The sequence below is a fragment of the Gekko japonicus genome, unplaced genomic scaffold (assembly GCF_001447785.1).
Source record: "Gekko japonicus isolate JY-2015 unplaced genomic scaffold, Gekko_japonicus_V1.1 scaffold199, whole genome shotgun sequence".
Classification (NCBI taxonomy): domain Eukaryota; kingdom Metazoa; phylum Chordata; class Lepidosauria; order Squamata; family Gekkonidae; genus Gekko; species Gekko japonicus.
This window is the reverse complement of record NW_015168657.1, coordinates 682,831-704,747: the sequence shown is the minus strand read 5'-3', so window position 1 is coordinate 704,747 and position 21,917 is coordinate 682,831. Positions and strand designations below refer to the sequence as shown.

The 21,917-nt window shown below is 41.3% G+C and overlaps 2 protein-coding genes across 4 annotated transcripts in view; one reads left to right on the top strand and one right to left on the bottom strand.

Annotated features, from left to right (window-relative positions):
• The window catches only part of TM2D1 (TM2 domain containing 1), a 25,085-nt gene extending 13,006 nt beyond the window's left edge, over nt 1-12,079 (bottom strand). For all 3 annotated transcript variants that reach the window (XM_015415222.1, XM_015415223.1, XM_015415224.1), the window contains exons 1-5: nt 11,888-12,079; nt 10,547-10,620; nt 9,428-9,536; nt 3,135-3,226; nt 700-773 (exon numbers count right to left, since the gene is read on the bottom strand). In XM_015415222.1, coding sequence (XP_015270708.1) covers nt 700-773; nt 3,135-3,226; nt 9,428-9,536; nt 10,547-10,620; nt 11,888-12,066 — 528 coding nt within the window. In that variant the 5' untranslated portion in view covers nt 12,067-12,079. The remainder of the gene's footprint in view (nt 1-699; nt 774-3,134; nt 3,227-9,427; nt 9,537-10,546; nt 10,621-11,887) is intronic.
• A 7,250-nt stretch (nt 12,080-19,329) lies between these two features.
• Nucleotides 19,330-21,917, top strand: part of INADL (InaD-like (Drosophila)) — a 250,101-nt gene continuing 247,513 nt past the window's right edge. Inside the window, exons 1-3 of the mRNA XM_015415230.1 lie at nt 19,330-19,354; nt 19,453-19,619; nt 21,150-21,356. Of these exons, the coding sequence (XP_015270716.1) occupies nt 19,333-19,354; nt 19,453-19,619; nt 21,150-21,356 (396 nt within the window). The 5' untranslated portion in view covers nt 19,330-19,332. The remainder of the gene's footprint in view (nt 19,355-19,452; nt 19,620-21,149; nt 21,357-21,917) is intronic.

The window sequence follows — 21,917 nt, the reverse complement described above, 5'->3', positions numbered from 1 at the left end:
CAGGAATGGACCTATATGGCTTCATTGGTGTCAAAGTGCCTAATATTATAGACCTAGTATTACAGTATGGAACATTAGATTGAAAGAATGCTGAAATAGAATACGTGGGTTTGTAACCTACAAAACACTCAGCTAAAAGCAGCACACTCCCCTGACACAAGGCTCCTTGATTCAGAGGAATGCACAGCCAATAACAGAGCACAGTGGTAGGATACAACCAATGGTATTCAAATAAATCTGAAACTATAAACATTTGACAGTATTTGCATGCAATTCTGGACAGCTTTAACTCTTAATTTCACCGAAATCTTTTGTTTCTTCTTTCCCACCCCTTTTAACTTTATTTCTTCACTGTAACATGTGTATAGGAAAATGGGAAGGATAAGGGATACATTTAATAATAAATTAATATTAATTTTTTATTTAACCAAGTTCAAAAACAAATAAAATGATGATAAAAATAGGCCAGTATCCAAAGAACAGTAAACCATTATTTTCTTTTGGAAATCAAGAAACAAACTCAAACAAGCAATTATCTTCCACACATTAGAGCAAACTATTTGAAAATGAAGGGAGTTTCAAAAGCAATTTTTAGAATGAGAGCCTGCTTTTCCAGCATCCAAAATTCTACTGGCTTAGCTCAAATCCTGCATGTGTATCTAGGCAGTTATTTTTTAAATTCTCATACAGTGAACTTACCTGCATTGAAATCAGAATGAAATCAATCAAGCTACCAATTCCACAAAACCCCACTGTGCAGAACTTTAACAAACCTGAGGAAAAAATTACAATTATACTATTGAACCAGTTGCACATAAAGCTTTAGAATATTAGTTTCAGCTAGGCTTGCCAAGTCCCCCCGGGGGGCGGGGAAACCCCCGCCCCAGAGGCCTGTTCCCCGCCGCCGGCGGATCGGGCCCCGGGGGGAACCCCACCCCGACGTGTGCGTCACCCGGAAGTGACATGACGACGCTGGGCACGCTGGGGGCGGGGCCACGGTCATCCGAGGGAAAACTCTATGGTTTTCCCTCGGATGGTTGTGGCCCCGCCCCCAGCATGTCCGGAGTCATCAGGTCACTTCTGGGTGACGTGCGTGCGGCGTGTGCTTCAGCTGCCCTCCAGCTGCCAGCGGGGAGTCCCCCGCTCCGGCGAAATTTTGACTTGGCAACCCTAGCTTCAGCACATATAGAAATCTGTTTTCTAATACTATAGGCTAGATTCTGCCTAGTTTCACACAAGTGCAAGGGGGTGGGTTGATATTCCTCCCTCCCTTGGCAGCCCAAAAGCATCCCCCAAAATGATGCTCCTGCAAGATATAGGGGCTCCCAGGAATAGCTTGGGTGGGAAACAGATGTTTCCTGCAGAATGAGGACCTGCAAAAGTTGGCCTTTCCTTTGTACCCATAGAAATTTAGGTGGAATCCAAACCTATACTTCATGCAAAGTATTTTTAAAAATTCTGGATAAGCATAATATACACATTACTGTCTACGGATCATACCCCATCTATAAATTTAGGCACCTACGTGTGAAGGACTGTACAAAAGAAGAAAAAGGAATGCAATTTTTTTTGTATACTTCTGTGACAGAGCTGGAATACTCCTATACTCCTGTCCTTCAAAGTGACTGATTGGGAATTTCCCCCTCAGATGGAAGAAAGAGTCAGACAACCAAGGTTGGATAAAATAAGGGCACTTTATTAACATATTAAAGTAACGGCAAGGGCAAACATGAAACAGCAGCTCGGTCAAGGCCTGGTGTCGCTTTGACCCCATCCTTAACCATATAAAAAGCAAGACACCAAGGCCCCGGGTTGGAGTCAACTGTAAGTCGCTTGCAAACCCAGCCGAGAAAATTATTGGGATGCGCCTTCAGGAGCCCTCAAACACCACCGCACGGCCAGCGTTGAGTCTCTGTCGTGGCCATCCCCATAGGCAGTCTGCAAGCCTCATCCCTGGCCGCACGGCCACAGGGTTGATCCCGCAGACCCTCTCTACCCCCCAGGGGTTATTGATTGGTGCTTACGTAGCCGCTGAACTTTATTTAAACCTAATTCTGCCCTAATAAAGTGATTAACTAACACAAGGCACCATCCCAAACCAATTCCTTAATCCACTGGCAGTAGTGCAGGGTAGGCGAAAAAGACCCCTTCTCAATAGCCAATCAGAGAAGGGGACAAAAAATTCCTACCCGGCCCCCCATTAAACGGGGCAACCAACCTGTGCTTACACTACATACAGGGCGGGTGGGTGGGCCGAGCACGAGGCGAGCAACTGCCAGGGGTAGAGCAGAGCCAGCCTTTAAGAACTGTGCTGGGTCCGCTCCCCCTTTAGGAGCTAAGGCTGCACCGCAGCCCTTCCTCCATTCCTCCTCACGAGGAGGCAAAGGCGGCCCCCAGGAGGCATGTCATTGGCTGCCTCCTGTGGGGCCGGATTCTTACTTAAATCAAGGCAAAGAGCAGAACAAGCAACCTTCAGGGGCAGGTACATTCTCATGCAACAACCCTGCCAGGTTATATTTCTATAACATGGATTTTTATTCAGTTACACTATCAAGCCATCTATGTTCTTCAAATATTCCATCAAAATACTAACTTGTCTCTCAAAAGTTACTGTTCGCTAACTTTCTAAGTACATGTTTCTCAAAATGTGCATGAAGTTTCAACAAGGAAATGCCAGAATACTTCTAAGGCTAGCAGATGCTCCTGCAAGCCCTCTCAGTTTTTAGTATGTCAATGGGGTTCTGAAAGCCATCTTGATGAAGTGACATTACAGAAAGCCAATAGAAGATATCAGTGATTTTAATGAGTTCTTCTATGTCCTGCAATGGCCTATAATGTACGACCAATACAGAAAGCTATCCATTCCTTTATCTTCTTGACCCTGGTCAGTTTACAAGGTATAATTCAAGCAGCCCGATCATGCACATGTTTACTCAGAAGTAAATCCTACCATGTTCATGAGCTTTTGAGGGGGGGGGGGACTTAGGGTGACCCTGTAGGATTTTCAAGCCTGACCCTGTTTAGCTTCCGAGATCTGATGAGATTGGGCTAGCCTGGGCTATCTAGGTCATGGGGCTTATACCATGCACATTACCACAACCACTAACAATACTTAAAAATAAAGAGATACTCACCTAAGGCAGGATATCCTAGATAAAACCTATCTGCTCCCAACCAACCAAGAAATAAAGACAGAGCTACTGCTACTTTGTAGGAATAACCATTTCTAGGAACAAAAACAAGAGAAAAAAGAGCTGAAATTATTTATTAAATCATCCTCATTAAATTAATGTGCAACAGTTTTCAGTTGCTTATTTAACAAGAAATTTCACTTCAGAACCTAACTGCTTCACAGCTTGATCAAATGGAAATTCAGCCATGCTTATACACCAACAACATATGACCAGAAATACATACAGGAGCAAATGTTTTCAGAATCAATATTTGCAGTACTACCATATTTGTAATTAATTAATGCAATATGGACATGGAAACATCTATCTAGGCTTGAACAGTCTCAGGCTTGATTATTCTTCTAGTTCAAATATAAAGTGACACTTGCTTCACATGGCCAATCAACAGGATGTGCCATTTTCAGCTGGTTACTACAAACCACACCAGCAATGAGAATAATTCAGTGATTCTATACTTAAGCACATATACTATTTACAGACTTTTCAAAATGCAAAGTGCCACAACCTATACACACTGAACCATTCCACAGGTACAACAAAGTTTAAAGAAGGTAACGAGTCACACTTTACAGGTTGTTCATGAGTTGGAAATAAAAAAAAAATCCCTGTTAGATATCTAGACCTATTTTTTATTCAGTATTTCTTTTCTCCCTACAGCACATCAGATTCATCATGCAGCACTAAGGAAGTTGAACAATACAGTTTCTGCCATCCCCAGATATCACACTCCATCATAATGACACTAGTCAATATCAACAGGTTGACAAGGTGGTGGAACTTGGCACAATGACATCCACTCCCAGATGGCAGGAAAGCTCTTGTTCCATTTCCAGCACTTCAAAATTTATTTTCCAAATACCAAACATTCATACCCAGTCACTGCCAATCTGAGCAGTTCATATGAGCAAATGCAAATCTCTCAAAGTGGAAATTTATTAACTTAAATCTGGAAAAAAATGATGGTATGAATTAGACCCATTAGGGGTTATGAGCGGTATAGAAATCACATGTAAAATAAAAAATAAAATAAAATAGACAGTTTGCAAGTAAAGTGCCATATATGCTGTGGCGGAACAGGTTTGTTCTGACGTACAGACCCTGTTCTGCCAGCCCCCTCCTTGGCCTATGCCAATTCCTGGGGGCTGCTATTCCACTTCTTCCCATGAGAGTACCGCTGCCACCACTGTCTTTTTGGGGTCTTCCTGTCAGGAGGGACAGACTCCTGACACCCCTTCTCAAACTGAGGCACTGTCTCTGGTCTGCTACCCAACTCCTACTTAACATAGCGACCAAATTCCTTCTTTGGGGGCTCCCTGAAGGATTGGCAACAAGTGACTTGACTGCTTGCCTACCCCCTTCCTGGGACTCCCCTCTTACAGTGGCATGGTCTAGGACGGTTGGGGGAACTATGTGGTCCAGAGAACATTCCCAGCTTCAAAAAAGTAAAATATTTATTAAAAAGAGAAAAAGGTTACAAGCATACTCTTAGCACAGCACCAGATCAGCAGCCAGAAAGACAAATAAAAGTTGGTCATAATCGCATCCTTCTTTCCCTGCTTCTAAATTTACTCTACTAGATGCTGAAATGGAGTAGGCAATTTCAAGCTTAGAAAGTCACAAAAGGTTCTTAAGATGTTTCATTACCTAGGCTCTCTGCAGCCAGCAGGCCAGGCCACATGGCCGATGGCTCCTGGCCTGTAGAACAGAGCTCAGCCATCTGTCCTCCCCCAACGATCAGCACCAAGAGTAAAAGAGCCCCTCCCTCCTGGGAGCAAGCACTTTTATTAAACCTCTGACCCCACCCATTCTACATCACACTCTCCACCCCCTTTGACCTGGTCCGCCCAGGTCACCCAAGTGAACCCTGGGCTGTTCAGGTGCATTCTGGGAGCCCTCCTTGCAGGCATTCTGGGAGATCTCCAGGAGTCACCTGGAGATTCCTAACACCAAATCCTTCAGTTCCTTTGCAATTCAATCCATTTGAATAACTATGGCAGGTAATTGACCTCGCTTTCTGCCCTTCCAGAGAGAAGAGAAAAGAAAAAAATCAGAAACCCCACCCTGAGGGGATGCCAGACCCCCACCCCTGGTGTGCCTCACCCTGCAGCAGCGGGGAGGCTGGTGAAGGAATGAGGGGGGGCATGTCTTCTCTCTCTTTCCTTTGCTACCCCCACTCCACACTAATCTACTTAAGTCCCCAGCACCCTGGCCTCTGCCCCACCAGCCAAACATTTCTGGCTACGGGGATGGCAGCATCCACAGACAACATCAGTTTTTTACTATATACTGTATACTGGGTTTGTATACTGAGTATCTTTCTCTTAAGTGTTTTGCACAACCTGCTGAATCCCAAGACTGCTTTTAGTGGTTCAGTGCTGCCTACATCTGACTCACACGAACACACATGAAGCTGAAACTACTGGTCTATCAAGGTCAGCTCTGTATACTCTGACGGGTAGCAGTTCTCCAGGGTCCCAGAGAGGGTTCTTTCCCATAACCTACTATCTGATCCTTGAGGGGGGAAAATCGATATACCTGGAGCTTTGGATGAAAAGGAGATATTCTGCTATTGAGCCATAGATGAATCTGAAGTGGGTTTCCAGTTCCTTATTCATGAATCCTAACTCAAATACTGATACTTAAAAACCTCTACACTCCTCAATAAAGTCTGGATAATCACAAACACCTGAGCTAGTTCAAAAACTGTTTTTGCTCTAACTGTTCCAAAGTGGGGTGCCTCAATTAAAATGCAGAAAAAGAAACTTGAGGTATCTGGATCTCAAAAATAAGATTTGGGCTACCCTGAACCATACACCCACATACTTGAGAAACTGTGTCCTGCAAGGTAAAATGCAGGTGGTTAGTCCCTAGTTCTGGCACCAAGAACTTCTATTCGGGGTCCCCCAGGAAGTGTTTACGCTGTACAGTCCCAAGTGTATGGGTGTATGATTTGGGGTAGCCCAAAACTTTTTGGGGAGTACAGGAACCTCCAGTTTCTTTTTCTGCTTTTTTTTGTTGGGGGCACCACAATTTAGAGCTTTTGCTTTGAACCAGGGAATAGCCATCAGTTCCCTTGAAGAACAGAGTCCCCAGAATCAGTGTTCCCTCTAAGCTGAGTTTGTGTGAGTTAGCTCACAGTTTTTTAGCCTCCAGCTCACACATTTTTATTTTAGCTCAGGAAGGATGGCTCTAGAGCAAACTAATTTAAGCAGCAGTCAAATTGCTCGCTCACAACTTTAATGCCAGTAGCTCACAAAGTAGAATTTTTGCTCACAAGACTCCATAGCTTAGATGGAGCATTGTGCCAGAATGTGAGGATATATAATTTGTTGTGGTCTTGGTGTGTAGTGTAGAGCTTTTTAAGCGTCATCAATACTTGTGGTTGGATTCATTAATAAAGAACTAGAAAGTGTGACTAAGGAACTGGGAACCAACTTCAGCCTTCTTCTGTATGGAGTCTGGCTGTCTAGATCAGTACACTGGGAAGACAACACCAACAAATCATGTAAACACCTAAAACGCTACTAACACGAACATATAAATACATAAGGCATCCCTATCTCTTCAATCAAAACATATCATAAGGAAAGCTGGACTAGATTTAGATGAAGGTGGACTGAAAATTGGTGGAAGGAACATTATCAACTTGAAATATGCAGGTGACACCACATTACTGGTAGAACATAGTGAAGACTTGAAATACCTACTACTGAATGTTAAAGCAGAAAGTGCCAAAGCAGGATCACAGCTGAAAATCTAGATGACAAAAGTAATGACTACTGGGGAATTACTTCAGAGTTAACAATGAAGAAACCGAAATTGTTTAAGATTTTCTATTCTTTGGCACAATCATCAACCAAAAGGGAGACTGCAACCAAGACATCAGAAGAAGACTGGGACTGGGAAGGATGGCCAAGGAGCTAGAAAAGATTCTCAAGTGAAAGGATGCACTGCTGGCACATTCATACAACAGTATTCCCCATTACTAAGTATGGGTATGAAAGGTGGAAAATGAAGAACGCTGACTGGAAGAAACTAGATTCCTTTGAAATGTGGTGTTGGAGAAGAGTTCTATGGTTACCATGAATGGCACAAAAAGACAAATCAGTGGATTTTAAATCTAATCAAGCCTAAACTTTCCCTAGAAGCTAAAATGACCAAACAGAGGCTGTTGTACTTTGGTTGCATTTATGAGAAGACAAGAGTCCCTGGGAAAGACAATAATGCTAGGAAAAGCTAAAGGCAGCAGGAAAAGAGGAAGACCCAACATCAGATGGATTGACTCAACAAAGGAAGCCACAGCCCTCAGTTTGCAAGACATGAGGAAGGCTCTTAACAACAGGACGTTCTGGAGGTCATTGATTCACAGGGTCAACTCACTATAAGTCAGAAATTACTTGATGGCACTTCACACACACACACAGAAACAACATGTACATAGTTTTTCCTTAGTGTTCAGATCCACACATTCTGTAGCATGGGTCCTTTTTGAGCCTGCAGGAACCTTGGGAATTTTGAAAGGGGGGTGGGGTCACCCCATAATGGCTGCCACAGGAGGCCAAGCCAGATGTAATATCTCCTTCCCTGTTTGCAAAAGAATTGTAGAAGGGGAATAAAAGGAAGGAAGGAAGATGCAGGAATAAAAAGAAACAAAGGAAAGACTGCAGGGGGATGTGAAAGAGAAGGAAGGAGAAAGAAAAAGAAAAGGAGAAAAGCATGAGGGAAAGGGAGAAAGAGCTTGGGCAATAAAAAGAAGGAAAGCCTGAGAAGGGAAATGGAACCACAGACAGACAAAGGAAAACCCAGGTGTCTACCCATCCTCCTGATCTTCCAGTGGCTGAAGCTATATTACAGCCACAAAAAAAAAAAATTTGTTTGAATGAGGGCAACCAACAACAAGCCCTGTGTCACAATGGCCTACCCACTTTCTTTCTGAAAAGTTTGACAGGTGCCAGGAAGAGTACTGGCAGGTGCCATGGCACCCATGAGTGCCACACTTGAGAATGCTGTTCAAGTCACTAGTTTAGGCTCCAGCTGCAAATGTAGTTGGCACCAATGCTCCGTCTAAGCTGTGAAGTGTTGTGAGCAAAAATTCTACTTTGTGAGCTACTGGCATTAAAGTTCTGAGCAAGCACTATGTCTACTGCATAAATTAGTTTGCTCTGGAGCCGTCCTTCCTGAGCTAAGACAAAAATGTGTGAGCTGGAGGCTAAAAAACTGTGAGCTAGCTCACACTAACTCAGCTTAGAGGGAACACTAGTTGGCACATAACTTTGTAGAAAGATGACGTAAGATAACAAATAAAGAGCCAGAAGACCATTAAGACCAACTCCCGGTCCCAGGTCAAACTGCCCAGACTCCCATAATCCAGATCACAGCAGCAAATGATGTGTATCATATCAAATGCCAACTGAGGAACTAGCATCATGTAATGTGCCTTTTATTACTACAAGTGAAGGTTGAAGGTACCAGAGGTAAACAACATGATGAAAGAGAGCTCTTCCTCACCTCAAACCTGGCAAGTGGTTTATCAGTGGGTCAATACAGACATTCAACTTACAGTTTGGGAGAAATTACATGCTTCTTAAATATGTACTGAAAAGCTCTAACTGGCTTTGCAGTATTCCCTGGTTACTGATGACCCACCCTACTGATAGCACATTCTTTTACTATGAGTGACTATATTAGCTCTTCCTGTACCTCCATGAAATGCTGCAGCATTTTGTCACCATTTCCTATTTATTTATATAGAGAGATGAGTGGAGAGGAGAAACAGAACAAGCCCCTACTGGGTATAATTTGAAGTACTAAACATACTTTTTATACCCATTTCTTATGCAATGGGTTTTGCTTTCTATTTTAAATGGTGCCTCCACTGAGTGCACATATGTACCACATCTGCAAAATGAAACAAAGTATCTAAAACTTTATTCATTTAAAATGAAATAAATTCAGAATTAAAATCACAATTGTACACACACCAGCTCTTCATCACACAATAAAACAGACATAAAATATCTGGGTACGGGTTCTTTGTAAATAGATAGTCACAGTTATCTGTCTATGTGATAGAGCTCAGAAAGAAGAAGACTGAAGAACATTTCAAAATAAGGGAAACTAAAGCATATAAAATATTTTATAATTAAACACTTTTAGCCAATGTGGAGACATTTTATCATGACAACCAGAGACATTGTATACTGAGCACATATTGAGCACAATTATTCACTTACACATTTCGGCATTCTATGGGTCTGTAAAATCCAACTCTTTTCCCAGTAAACTGAGTTTCATTTCCACTGAAATCCTTGCATGTAATATTTGGTGCTGGATGACAGGCAACTGAGGGGAAAACAAGAGTTATGACCGATACATTGCAACATTCTGGGTTGCTCTCCACTGAAAGACCCCACAGTACATAACTGAAGGAACAAAGAATGTGCATATTCTCAAAATGCTCAGCACAAATGTGTGACTATTGTTGGCTGTAGCACAGTTAAAATTAAGTCTGCTGAATTTTTTTTTTTTACAGATCACCATAAAAAGTAACAATTGTTAAATATCTGCCAATAGTATGACTAGTTTCTCTTAATCTGACCTTCCTGGTAAGCGGGATATTATGCTCAGCAAAAATCAGCCTCATATCTTGGACACTGGAATGTGACATGGGGCAAATCCTCAATAAATTGTTGATCACAGGAGGAGCTGTAGCTATCAAGATTCACTGGAAAAAGGCCTACAACAAAAGGCAGATCCAGGAGGGCAGCCATGTTAGTCTGAAGCAGTAGAACAAATTTTGAGTCCAGTGGCACCTTTAAGACCAACAAAGGTTTATTCAAGGTATGAGCTTCTGTGTGCATGCAGACTTTTTTAAATACACTGGAATGGAAGGTAACAGACTGGGGGGCTGTCTGTGTGCAAGAAAACAACTGTTGACCTTATAACCTTAGCTTGTTATTTAGTTTTGTCTTTGCATATCTTAAAACATCTTCATCATGTGACATGCTAATCTGCTGTTCAGCCTGTTCTATAAGTTTGAACTGTTACCTTCCATTCCAATGTATCTGAAAAAGTGTGCATGCACATGAAAGCTCACACCTTAAATAAACCTTTGTTGGTCTTAACAGTGCCACTTGACTCAACATTTGTTCTATAATAAAAGGTATGCACGTCCTATAATGGAAAGTGAACAATACCATACACACACTGGCCACCCCCGGTATTAATTCCTGAAGTGCCTCATAATCTAGCATTTCATAGAATATAATAAATGTATCAGGTGTTTATACTTTTACCATAGTTTCATCAGGTAACATGCAGTTCAAAAAGCATCTGCTCTCCATAATCCTTACCGTATGCAGTATGATTTGTACAGTTCTCAGGTTCCTGAGTGTCATTGTCTATTTTAGGATCATCACAAATATATGTTTGAATAATTAAGGGAAACAAATGTAAACAAATTCCTGAACAAGTGCCCAGCACTAGCATCACAGTAAGTTTTTCAGCAACCAGAAATTTTACATTGACCAATAGCCTTTTTCCTTCTCAACACACAAAACTTGCAGCTGTCCATACCACTGGAACAAACATTACATCTAAGGGCTTGGCTAGAAGACAAAAGAAACTGAAATGCTGCTGCTATTTTTGTACCCTTTTCCTCATTACTGCTCGATAAACAGAACACATGACATGATATCAGTACACTATTGTGGTGGTAGCCAATGATGTCAAGTGGAGAAAAGGCAGCAGAAACAGCACACCAGTAAGGAATAAATATGTATATTGCTCAGGGATTTCAAAACTTTATTCTAATACCTTTGACAGACTTTTCCCTCACAATCTGTGCTTAAAGGATATTCATGCTAATGTTGGGCACACATTTTCAACAGCATCAAAACATCTTCTCAAGAAATAGTCTATAATCTTCACCAATGATGTACTGACAACATATTTCTAAAAGATCTCATTTTATAAGGAGTAACAGCAATAGCCAAAAGACCAAAGTGGGCATGGCCAGAAAACTCAAACAACCATCATTTAATTACTCTACAACAATTCCTTTTTCATATAATAAAATCAGATCCAGGACATTCAAGAGTGGTTAATCTGCCTGACAAGATTCCTTATTCCAGAACAGTAAAACCCCAGAATATTACACCTTCACAGAACAGGCATGACAAATATTCATAACCTACACTTCCAAGTGTTCTTTTTATTTTAAATGGTTCCCAGATGTTTGAGATTTTTCAAAAACCAACAACGCAAAACCAGTAGCCCAGCAACAGTGGGGGGGGGGGGGGTTACATTAAATGTTCACTCCTAAACAGAGTCAATCCTCAATCCACTAAAGTCAATTCAGTCTTCCATTAAAGTTAGAGATCTTTCCAACTCATCTATTAGTCTCCCCCCCCCCTTACATGATCCTCCCATTAGGTTTAAACTAACCCTAAAAACCAAACACCGCTGGGCCTTTTGCAGCTGCACCACAGGCAGAAATTCAACAGGTGTCACTTTCCCTGTTACAGATGTTATGACCGCTAGCCTTTACCTCTTGAATTTTTGCTTGCTATGTGTCTTTTAAAATCGCAGGATAACTAGCGGGGTGGGGAGGGGAAGAGTAGCAAGCCTGTCTCCGTTGCAAAGCCTGTCACCATAGTAACCAGGTACTTTGCATTCTCACAGCTTCAGGATATTGGCCGACTCGAAGATCTTCACACTTCAAAGGCAAGTCACCTCCCTCCACACTCCGTGCCATGAGAACCGCCACCCAGACGGTTCCCAAGGACCAGAGAACTATCGTAGTCCCCTTCTTTCTCTTGATGCCTGACAACGGCTTCCCATGCCGGGCAGCCATATTAGACAACAGACACATTTGTCAGCTGACACCCTCGACCTATCGAAGAGCGTTGACGCCTCGTGAAAGAAACTAGAAGAGGAAGTGCTGGTCTCTCACGGAAACAGTCTTTTGCCCGTAACAAAGATGGCTCCAATGTCGTATGACTTTGAAGGTGACTGAAGGCAGAATGCGCCTCTCGGTGAAGAGATAGGAAGACTCTTGTTTATTTTCAGTAAGATTAGGAATGTCAGTAACAGTGCCTTAGAAAACAGGTTTGTCATTGTACTGGGAAGTATCAGATTACCTCTATTGTAAAGGGTAAACTCTCATACTGAATGTAATGGAATGTTTTATTCTGAAACACCAGTATTTCAAAATGCTTCTTAGAACACAAACACATGCCATACAGTTCCTGTTTTGAAATCTGCATCCTGCAACACTGCTTGTGAGTTAAAATATGTTTGGTTCTGTCTTAGAATATATTTGCTGGAGAAAAAACATTATCATCCCCTAAATAGGTTTCATTTCAACATACCGATGCCATTATTATATTTGTGTTTGTTTAACAAAGTATCTCTTTCAGAGAAAAATCTCTTTTGGTAAGCATTTTACTTTATTGGGACTGGATACTACTAAGAAAACACTACCTGTATAACATCACCAAATATTGTCAAAAGGCAGCAACCTGCAGAAATCAGCTGGTGAATCTTTTCATAGAATAATGTCCACCTCTAATGTTTGCACATCAAGCTACCATTAGAAGTACAGGAGCAGAGCTGGCAAAAAAAGTTGTCAGTTAAGTCAAATGGACTGCTTCACTTGCATCCATGGTTTACTTGTTTTGTACAATATTACACTGCTGAAATTAATCTGTATTAAAACGCATTAAAATATTTAAAAGTACCAAATTTTATTGAAATGATACTTTATTAAGAAGTTTGCATACAGTGTCCCAGTTTCAGTTTTACACTTTCATAACTTTCTGAATTGTTCTATAGTTGCATATATGGAAAACTTGCATGTGATTATCCACATGACTTTTCTAGGATTACTCAAGAATTCATTTTTTACAGGATGGTCTCCAAAAACCAGTTTGGGTGAGTATGAAACTTCTCACCTGATCCATCTGTCAGTGATCAGAAGCAAGATTGCTTATTTGCCCCCTGTCTATAAGACAGGGGCCGCAGTGGCTCAGACCAGAAGGTTGTAGTTCAGCAGTTCAAGACCCTAGTGCCGTGTGATGGAGTGAGCTCCCATCTCTGGCCCCAGCTCCTGCAAACCTAGCAGTTAGAAAGCAAGAAATTGCATGTAGATAAACAGGTACTGCTTCAGTGGGAAGGTAACAGTGTTCCGTGCACCTTGGTGTCTAGTCATGCCGGCCACATGTCCATGGAAACATTTTCAGACAGCGCTGGCTCTTCGGCTTGGAAACAGAGATGAGCACTGCCCCCTAGAGTCGACTAGCTTCTGACCAAGGGAACCTTTACCTTTACCTCTAAGGAGTGCTGGAATCCTATGTACATCTCTGTAAGAGTGAACCACAGTTAAAACAGTGGAACTTGCTTCCATATAAATATATTAAGGTTTATATCTACCAATTTCTGAAGAATTACGACTCAAGTAAAATAATGCTTGGCAAAGATTCTGATGACTTCCATAAACCAATAATCTGACTGTCTGAACTAACATCAGTAGAAAAGGGGAAGAGTCCAGTTGCAGCTTTCCAGTATGAGCTTTTGTGACTCAAGAAAGCTCATAAAAAGGTAAAGTTAAAGGTTCCCTTGCTCGAAAGCCAGTCGAGTTCGACATCTCCGTTTCAAAGCCGAAGAGCCAGCGCTATCCAAAGACGTTTCCGTGGTCATGTGGCCGGCATGACTAAACACCAAGGTGCACAGAACGCTGTTACCTTCCCACCAAAGTGGTACCTATTTATCTACTTGCAATTTCTTGCTTTCGAACTGCTAGGTTGGCAGGAGCTGGAACTAGAGATGGGAGCTCACTCTGTCATGCGACAACTCGGGTCTCGAACTGCTGAACTACTGACCTTCCACAGCCTGCAGTTCAGCGTCTTAACCACTTGAGCCACCGCAGCATACCTTGCCACATATTTTGTTAGTATTTAAGGTTCTACTGGCCTCTTGCTCTTTTCTGCTGCTACAGACAGACTAAGAAGGCTACCTGTCTTGAACTAACTTTTCTTTTTCTTATTGAGGAGTTTAAAAATCTTCCTCTAATCTTATCTGTTAAACAATATTAAACTTTTTTCTTTGCTTTCTCAGAAGTACACAGATGTATTTTTTTAAAACTTGACTAATTATATTTGTATGTTTGAGGCTTGGAATACTGCTGGTTTAATAAACAAAGGTAACTACACCAACCAAATTCTCCACCCTTCTCGAGAATGTATTTACACTTACCTCTCCGGCTCAATCCCTTTCTTTCCTCCTATTTACTTGAGATGAATCTATTTTATCACACAATGGGGGTTGGGGGGGGGGTTGGACGGACAACGGGTTTGCAGTGCGTTTCTCTCCAAACTCGTCTTAATTTGGCTACAATCCTATAGTCGGTCTTTCACAAGTGTGTTGCTGCCGGCCGCCCCGCCCCCTGGGCACCTAAATGAAAGGTAAGTAACCAAAGGCGAATGTTTCTAAAATTGGTGCCCTGGACTATGAGGATACGACTCTAGGACACGGAAGTCAAGGAAAGATTGCGTTTTGCCTGCTGATCCCTCATGCCGTTTCTGCCTGGATCTGCTTCCTTCAATGCACAGCAGCTCCCCTCCTGTCGGCTTCCTGTGTTGCAGGTGAGGTGCGGTCAAAATCTAAACTCCCGCTTCCGCCCAGGTGAGAGCAAGTGAGGCTCCGAGAGCGGTAGCTGGAGCAGCAGATCCCTCTCATGAACAGGTAAGAGTGTACCTTTCAAAACAGAAAAGAAAAGAAGGTGGCCCCCTTGCCTCTCCTCATGTGATTTATAGCCCTTCCGTAGAGGGAAAGAATCAGCGTGCCGCCAAGTACAAAAGCAGCAAGCTGGGCGTTTGCCTTGAGCCCGCCGTTTACTTCCTGTTTTATGTTTCATCGAAAACACTTCAGAGAACTTGTGCTTTGAACGGAACTTCTTTCCACAGCCCTTATCCGGCGTTTTAAGTTTGCGAAGTGTGCTGTTCTATACTCCCCGCCACTACTTTTGGTAGCTCGAACCAATATTTATTTCCAGATTTCCTTACTGCCTGGGCTTCCTCGTCTGGCCCACTTCTGATCAAGACAGGCGGTAGTCATAAAGTGGCTTATTTTGAAAGTCGGCCTGTGTCGGGTCCAGAGCAATAGTTGCAAATAAAACCCCAAGACTGTGTGAAATAGAAATCATGACGGAACTATTTTCGCTTCGATGCTGAACTGTAGTTCAGCTGGATTCGCTTCCGTTTAAAAATAACACTAGCCTTGTGTAGGTCCAGCTGGCAGTGCACCCTGGTGAAATAGTTGGCTCTTATTTTTCATTAGATGTGGTTAGGCTTGAGTTAGGGATGGGGGAGGGCACCTCTTTCGGGTAAGCACATGAGCCTAGTAAACCAGAGTGAAGGACAGCCTATCTGGAAACTGCATGATTCCAAGTGGGAGTACTACTGAATATTTCTTGAGTGTGGGTAGAATAATTCTGAGTTCTGTTTTGTGTTCTCATGCTTTCTAAGCACCGTGGATACAGTGAACAACTATACAAATTTTGTGGGGGGGTTTTCTTCACATACATGTAAAGTAATTCTTATGTTCATTGCATTCACTGTGTGTACTGATGATGAACATACAATTTAATACCCCATGTTTTTCTAAGTATCAGTGCACATCTGTATTTTTACAGTGAACACACATTTGCTGTTTCTTATGAAGAGGAATATGGATGTTCACTATCAACCTAACCTGCCTCACAGGGTTGTTGTGTGGATGAAACAGGAGAAAAGCATTGCTTTGGGTCTCCACTGGGGAGAAAGGCAGGATATAACTAAAGTAAATACTATAAACGAACATGTGCATGGGGGTACAGTCTAATGGGGATGGGATAAAGATGTGCTTTGACCTTGCAGCAGGATTGTGTATCTTTATACATGTTGAGGGGCTACATATCTTCCCTTTGGTATAAAACCTAGAGAAAATGAAGAAGAGGAGAAGAAAGTACAACATGTTTCTTTGCTGGGTTTTGAGTGTAAACTGGAGCCCCATATAAGACAGGATGTTAATATAGTATATATATGTTGTAAAATTCCTGTTTCATATTTGTTGCCTCTAATTTAAACATTAAATAGCTTTTAGGACTGGGTAGTCTATGAGAAGTATAGTAAAGTAAGGTTTGTCTGAAAAACCAAAAGAGCGTAACAACATGGTTCCATTGTCCAGGAGAAAAAGCAAATTTCTTGAAAACAGACCTTTTGGTTTTCCTTTTCTGCATTGTGGATTGTTGGAGTGTAGCATTCCTTTGTTATTTTTGATAAATCTGTGGGCTGTAGTTGGGTCTGAGGTATCCCAAAGGCCTCTAACAGTCTAAGGAGTGGTACAAATTGTATGAAATGTCTGATCTGTTACTGGAGCATACAGTCTGGGCTGGATAGAATGTATTAAGTCCAGTTAGTGCTATGAATAAGAAGTCTTCCTGGATAGAAGTTAGGTTTCCACTGAATGTGTAATCAAAGTTCTGAGTCAACAAATGTCATATTTTTTTGTATGCATTTCTTATGGAAGTATGTTTTTTCTGTTGAATGATAAATAATAGTGTTAAGGTATGCTCTGTAGAAGTTTCAGCCCACAAGATTTTGTAATATGTTTTTATTGTCTAGACTAGGTTTGATTGAGGGCATCACGTTCAGATAGGGTCATCAACTCCAAGCTGGGAAATCCTGAAGATTTGGGGGTGGAGCCTTTTTCCAAGGGAACAAATCTTTTTTGGTTTGGAGACCAGTTGTAATGCTGGTTGCTCTCCAGGCCCTACCTGGAAGTTGGTGATCCTACCTCCAGAACCTGTTGCAGGCGTAATCTTCGTGGGGGCGGCAGGGCGTGAGCCCCCGCCGAAATTTTCAGGAAGGTGCTCAGCCTCCCCCGGGAGCCACCCTTGCTCCTAGCAAAGCAATGCCTCTGGCCCAGCCCCAGCCCCCCCCCCCAGGAAATTGGAAAGTCTACACCCAGCACCATTGTGGCAGATGGCTAGATTTTTTTAAAAAAAATTACCATTCCTTTTTAATAATTCAAGGTAATAAAAAGCAATACATATTACTTAATATGGCTACAAAACTGATACAACAGTATCAAAACTGTAGGAATAAAAGATATAATTCCTTTCAGAACACACAGAATGCTTTTTCCTTGCCTTGAGAAAATATAACTACCTATCAAATTAGACAAGTGTGTCTTCCAGGGATACCAGGACTTCTCAATTTAGAAACTTAAATATTTGTCCCTCCCTAGTCACCTTGTGGGGCAACTTTCCTTCAAGAGAGCTTTTGGGGATCAATCTTTTCAGCATCACCCTACTTAACTTTTCTGTTAATTGAACCTATTTTAAATTCTGACTTCTCCCTGAATCTGAAACCAGTTAAGTGATGCTCCATCCATTAGAGCTTTTAGAGGAGTGCAATAAATTAACATTGCTTTAAAACTCTTGTAAAGCCTTGATCCAAGAGAGTTTGTCTATGATACTAGCTGCAGTTTTACATAGCAACAGTATTTAATAGTAGAGTCTAAATACTGAGTCAAGGTTCCATTATATCTTAACAACTTAACTGATACAGTTCTCTGTGAAGTGCCATATGGGTGTACAGAGATTTGCCTGAGGCATGGAGCAATGGCTAGAGATAAGTCTCCTTTGTAATAGCAGCATTGCCATAGTATCCAAGGAATTCCAATGAGATAGCATTGTGTTGTCCTTCTTTTCAAACACTAAGGAAGATACAGTCAAGTTTTGGAAAGTGAATGAGGCCACCAAAGTGGGAAGAAAATAATTGAGGTCAGTTGGCAGAGATCATAAACCACTGATAGTGCTTTGAAAAGTTATGGTATCATAGAATCATAGAGTTGGAAGGTAACTCCAGGGTCATCTAGTCCAACCCCCCGCACAATGCAGGAAAACCACAGATACCTTGCCTCCACACCTTCAGTGTGTTCCATGCCCAGAAGATGACAAAAACCCTCTAGGATCTCCAGCCAAACTGGCCTGGAGAAAAAGTGCTTCCTGACCCCAAAGTGATGATCAGCATTTCCCTGGGCATGTAAGAAAGGCGCACAGGAACTAAGCACTGATGCAACCCTTCCTGCCCACCCTCTCATGATCTGCCTAAGTTCACAGAATCAGCATTGCTGACAGATGGCCATCTAGCCTCTGTTTAAAAACCTCCAAAGGAGAGCTCACCACCTCCCGAGGAAGCCTGTTCCACTGTGGAGCCTCTCTAACTGTCAGGAAGTTCTTCCCAATGTTTAGCCAAAAACTCTTCTGATTTAATTTCAATCTGTCGGTTCTGGTCTGACTTTCTGGAGCAACAGAAAATGACTCCATACCACCCTCTATATGACAGCCCTTCAAGTACTTGAAGATAGTTATATCACCTCTCAGTCGTCTCCTCTCCAGGCTAAACATAACCAGCTCCTTCAACCTTTCCTCATAGGACTTGGTCTCCAGACCCCTCACCATCTTCATTGCCCTCCTCTGGACATGTTCCGGCTTGTCTGTATCCTTCTTAAACTGTGGTGTCCAAAACTGAACACAATACTCTAGGTGAGGTCTAACCAGAGCAGAATAAATCTATTGACATCAGTACAGTCCAGCTAAACATGGTTTTTATCTTATGTTTGTTTATATAGGCAAGCAGTGGCAAAACCACCTCTGAACAATCCTTGCCTTGAAAACCCTATGGGGTTACCATAAATCTTGGTGGCAAATTTTTTTTTACTAAAATGTGAGTCCTATTGAACTCAGTAGGACTTACCTCTTAATAAACATGATTAGGAGCATGCAATCAGTTCCTTAATATCAACGAGAGTTGCACTAATCATGAGTCATGATTGAGTTGCTCTGCCCCAAATATAGTGGAATCCTAAACAAAGTTATACCCTTCTAAGCTTGTTGACGTCAGTAGACCTAGAAGACTTAGAAGAGTGTACTGTCAGTTACTCTGTAGGGTTTTATGCAGCAACTTTAGATTTAGGGGAAAGGTACAGAATGGGCCAAGTATGTTTGAGTAATTTTGTACATTGAAGTAAAGCTAATTTAGACTTTTGTTTTCAAGCAGGTTTGTTTGACTGATTGCAACACTGACAAGCCATTATGCCAGAAAATCCTGCAGCAGGTAAATGCTTTGGAAAAAATTTCTTTGGTCAATGAATAAAATATTATTTGGCAGATTTTTAATTAGTGTGTGTGGTTTTTTTGTGGGGGGTATAACAGACAAGCTGCAGGTGTTGCAGATTCTGGAGCGTCTGCAAAGAAAGCTACACGAGAATGGAGACACTTCACAGACTGAGAAATTGACTATTTTGTACAATATACTCAGGAGTCCCTTATTTAATCAGATCCTGACTCTTCAGCAGTCAATCAAGCAACTGAAGGAACAAGTAAGTTATAAATTTGGTTTTGTTTGAAGGAAGTCAGTAGTATCCCTGAAGTATTTGTTCTTAGCAATATAATTACCTTGCAAAGTTTAAGTAAGGGCCCGTTCACATCATTTGTAATTCCTTTTGTAGTGTCATTTGGTAACTTATATGTGCAAAATTACTATTACTGTTACATCTTAGATTGTCACACTGTGCAGTTATCTAATGTTAGAAAGCAAACTGCAAAGTTCTCTTCCATTTAAACTTAATTTTTGAGTCTCTGTAAACTGAGCTTAATTTTATGCTTTAATTTTTATTAAATGCAGTTTAGTTTTTTTTATAATTCATCCTGCCTCAAGGCTTTTGACTACTCTTGACATGGTAAGCCATGACAGAGTGACTTTTCCAGTCAATTAAACATGAAAAAGTCACCTGTGGGATGAATGCCATGGGAATTGGTCCTGGGTTGGAGTGATTGTCACATCTTTGTCCACAGTAAGGTCTAAAGTTTTGATCAATGTGATTGCTGAGTATGGTCTTTAGCTCCCCTTTTTTCTTACAATAAAAAAGTATGAAACTTATTTATTTTTAATATGCCACCTGTTCAGCTGGCTCTGGGACCTGACAGTGTGCTATTGAAACATACTCAACTAAAGGTTAACCCATATATAATATTAAATATTATTAATGTTCATGATACACAACATCAAATGTTGCTTATAATAGGAATTAAACCGTGAATATGGTATGATTTCTCATGTACATCTCCAAATGTAGATTGTCAACTGGATTGTCATAGCTAAAATTCTGGTCAGAAACTGGCCTGCCATGTTGTCTAGGAAATATGTCGTCCAGATATATAGGAAGTTAGAAATAGCTATTTGATCCACTGTCTTTCCCAAAAGTGCAAGCCTGAAGACAATGTGATGGCTGATGCCTTTCAAAAGGCAGACAATAATAACCTTATTAAAGGCCTTGCAGATTCTAGCTTATGTAGGGATGTGCTTTCTCTTCCAACAAACATTTTCATCTTTTCACTAATAAAAATTCAGATTAAACTGTACACAATTTGATTTGGTGGAACAACCTTTAAGTAGAAAGGGCTAAAGAGTTTTGACACACTGAATATTCTGAAATGTCCTCTTTGCCTGTATGTAAAACACAGCTGATGTAGGAAAACAAAAAAATAAAATAAAATTAGGGATAATTAATATGATGGGGGGAAATGTGAAGGGGAAAGCATGCAAGTTTTTAGAGATGTGTCCTGTCTTATGCCCTAGGAATGTGACTCCTTTTCCAGCCTTCTTGCACTTGTCTAGGATCTTTCTTTGGGATTCTCTTATATGGTTGCTCTTGAGATAACACCCCCAGTGTGCAATTACAGGTGCTAACTGATTTATAAGGGTACTTGAAAAAGAAAAATAGTGTTTAAAATACAGCAAGGGCACCCATTTTTTTCATTGCTTTCTGAAATATCCAGACAATTCAATATGTTGTGTTCCTTATGTAGTAGATTAATTATACGTGAACATTTTGCCTTGCTGTCCACAGCTCAGTTATATGCCTCCAGATCGTTCAGTGGATTTTGACTTTACTAGGAGAGGTTTGTTGGTGTTTGATGCTGACCACCGTTCTCTTGATATTAATAACCTTTATGTGACTTGCAACAATAATAATTTACCAGTATCCAAGATGCCTCCTCTGATGCCCAAATTGGCAGTGGACGAGTTTAATTTTGCAATCCAAAGGATGGCCAAGGTAAGGGTACAGTACTGTCAGTACACCAAAGATGTAATTCTGGATCCCTTAATGCCAAATTTCTTTGGCTGCTAAATTGACATATATAACGTAGCATGGAAAAATACTAAATAATGGAATATAGTCTAAATATCAGGTTCTCACCAAACCTTGAGTTCATGATATCCTGTGGAACTCCTAAATATCATTGAGATACTCCCCAGGAAGAATGTTGCCATTTTGATAACAGATTGCTCAGTTATATGCAATTATTTTATGTGAGGACATAAAGTAGAGAAGAGTCTTGCAGTCAAAAAAATCGTCCTGATTTTATTCGTTTTAATTGTTTTACATCTCTATGTTAGCCGCCCTGAGCCTGCCTTGGCGGGGAAGGCGGGGTATAAATTAAACAAATAAAGAATAAATAATACTCAGCCTCTTTCCAGTCAGAAACTGATTGATCAGACCACGAATTTGTTCTTTGTCCTAGCCACGAGGTCTCAAGACCTTTACTGTGCTAAACATATGAATTTGTTCATGCATAGCTTCATCAAAGGAAAAACAGTGTTTTGCAGTTGTATG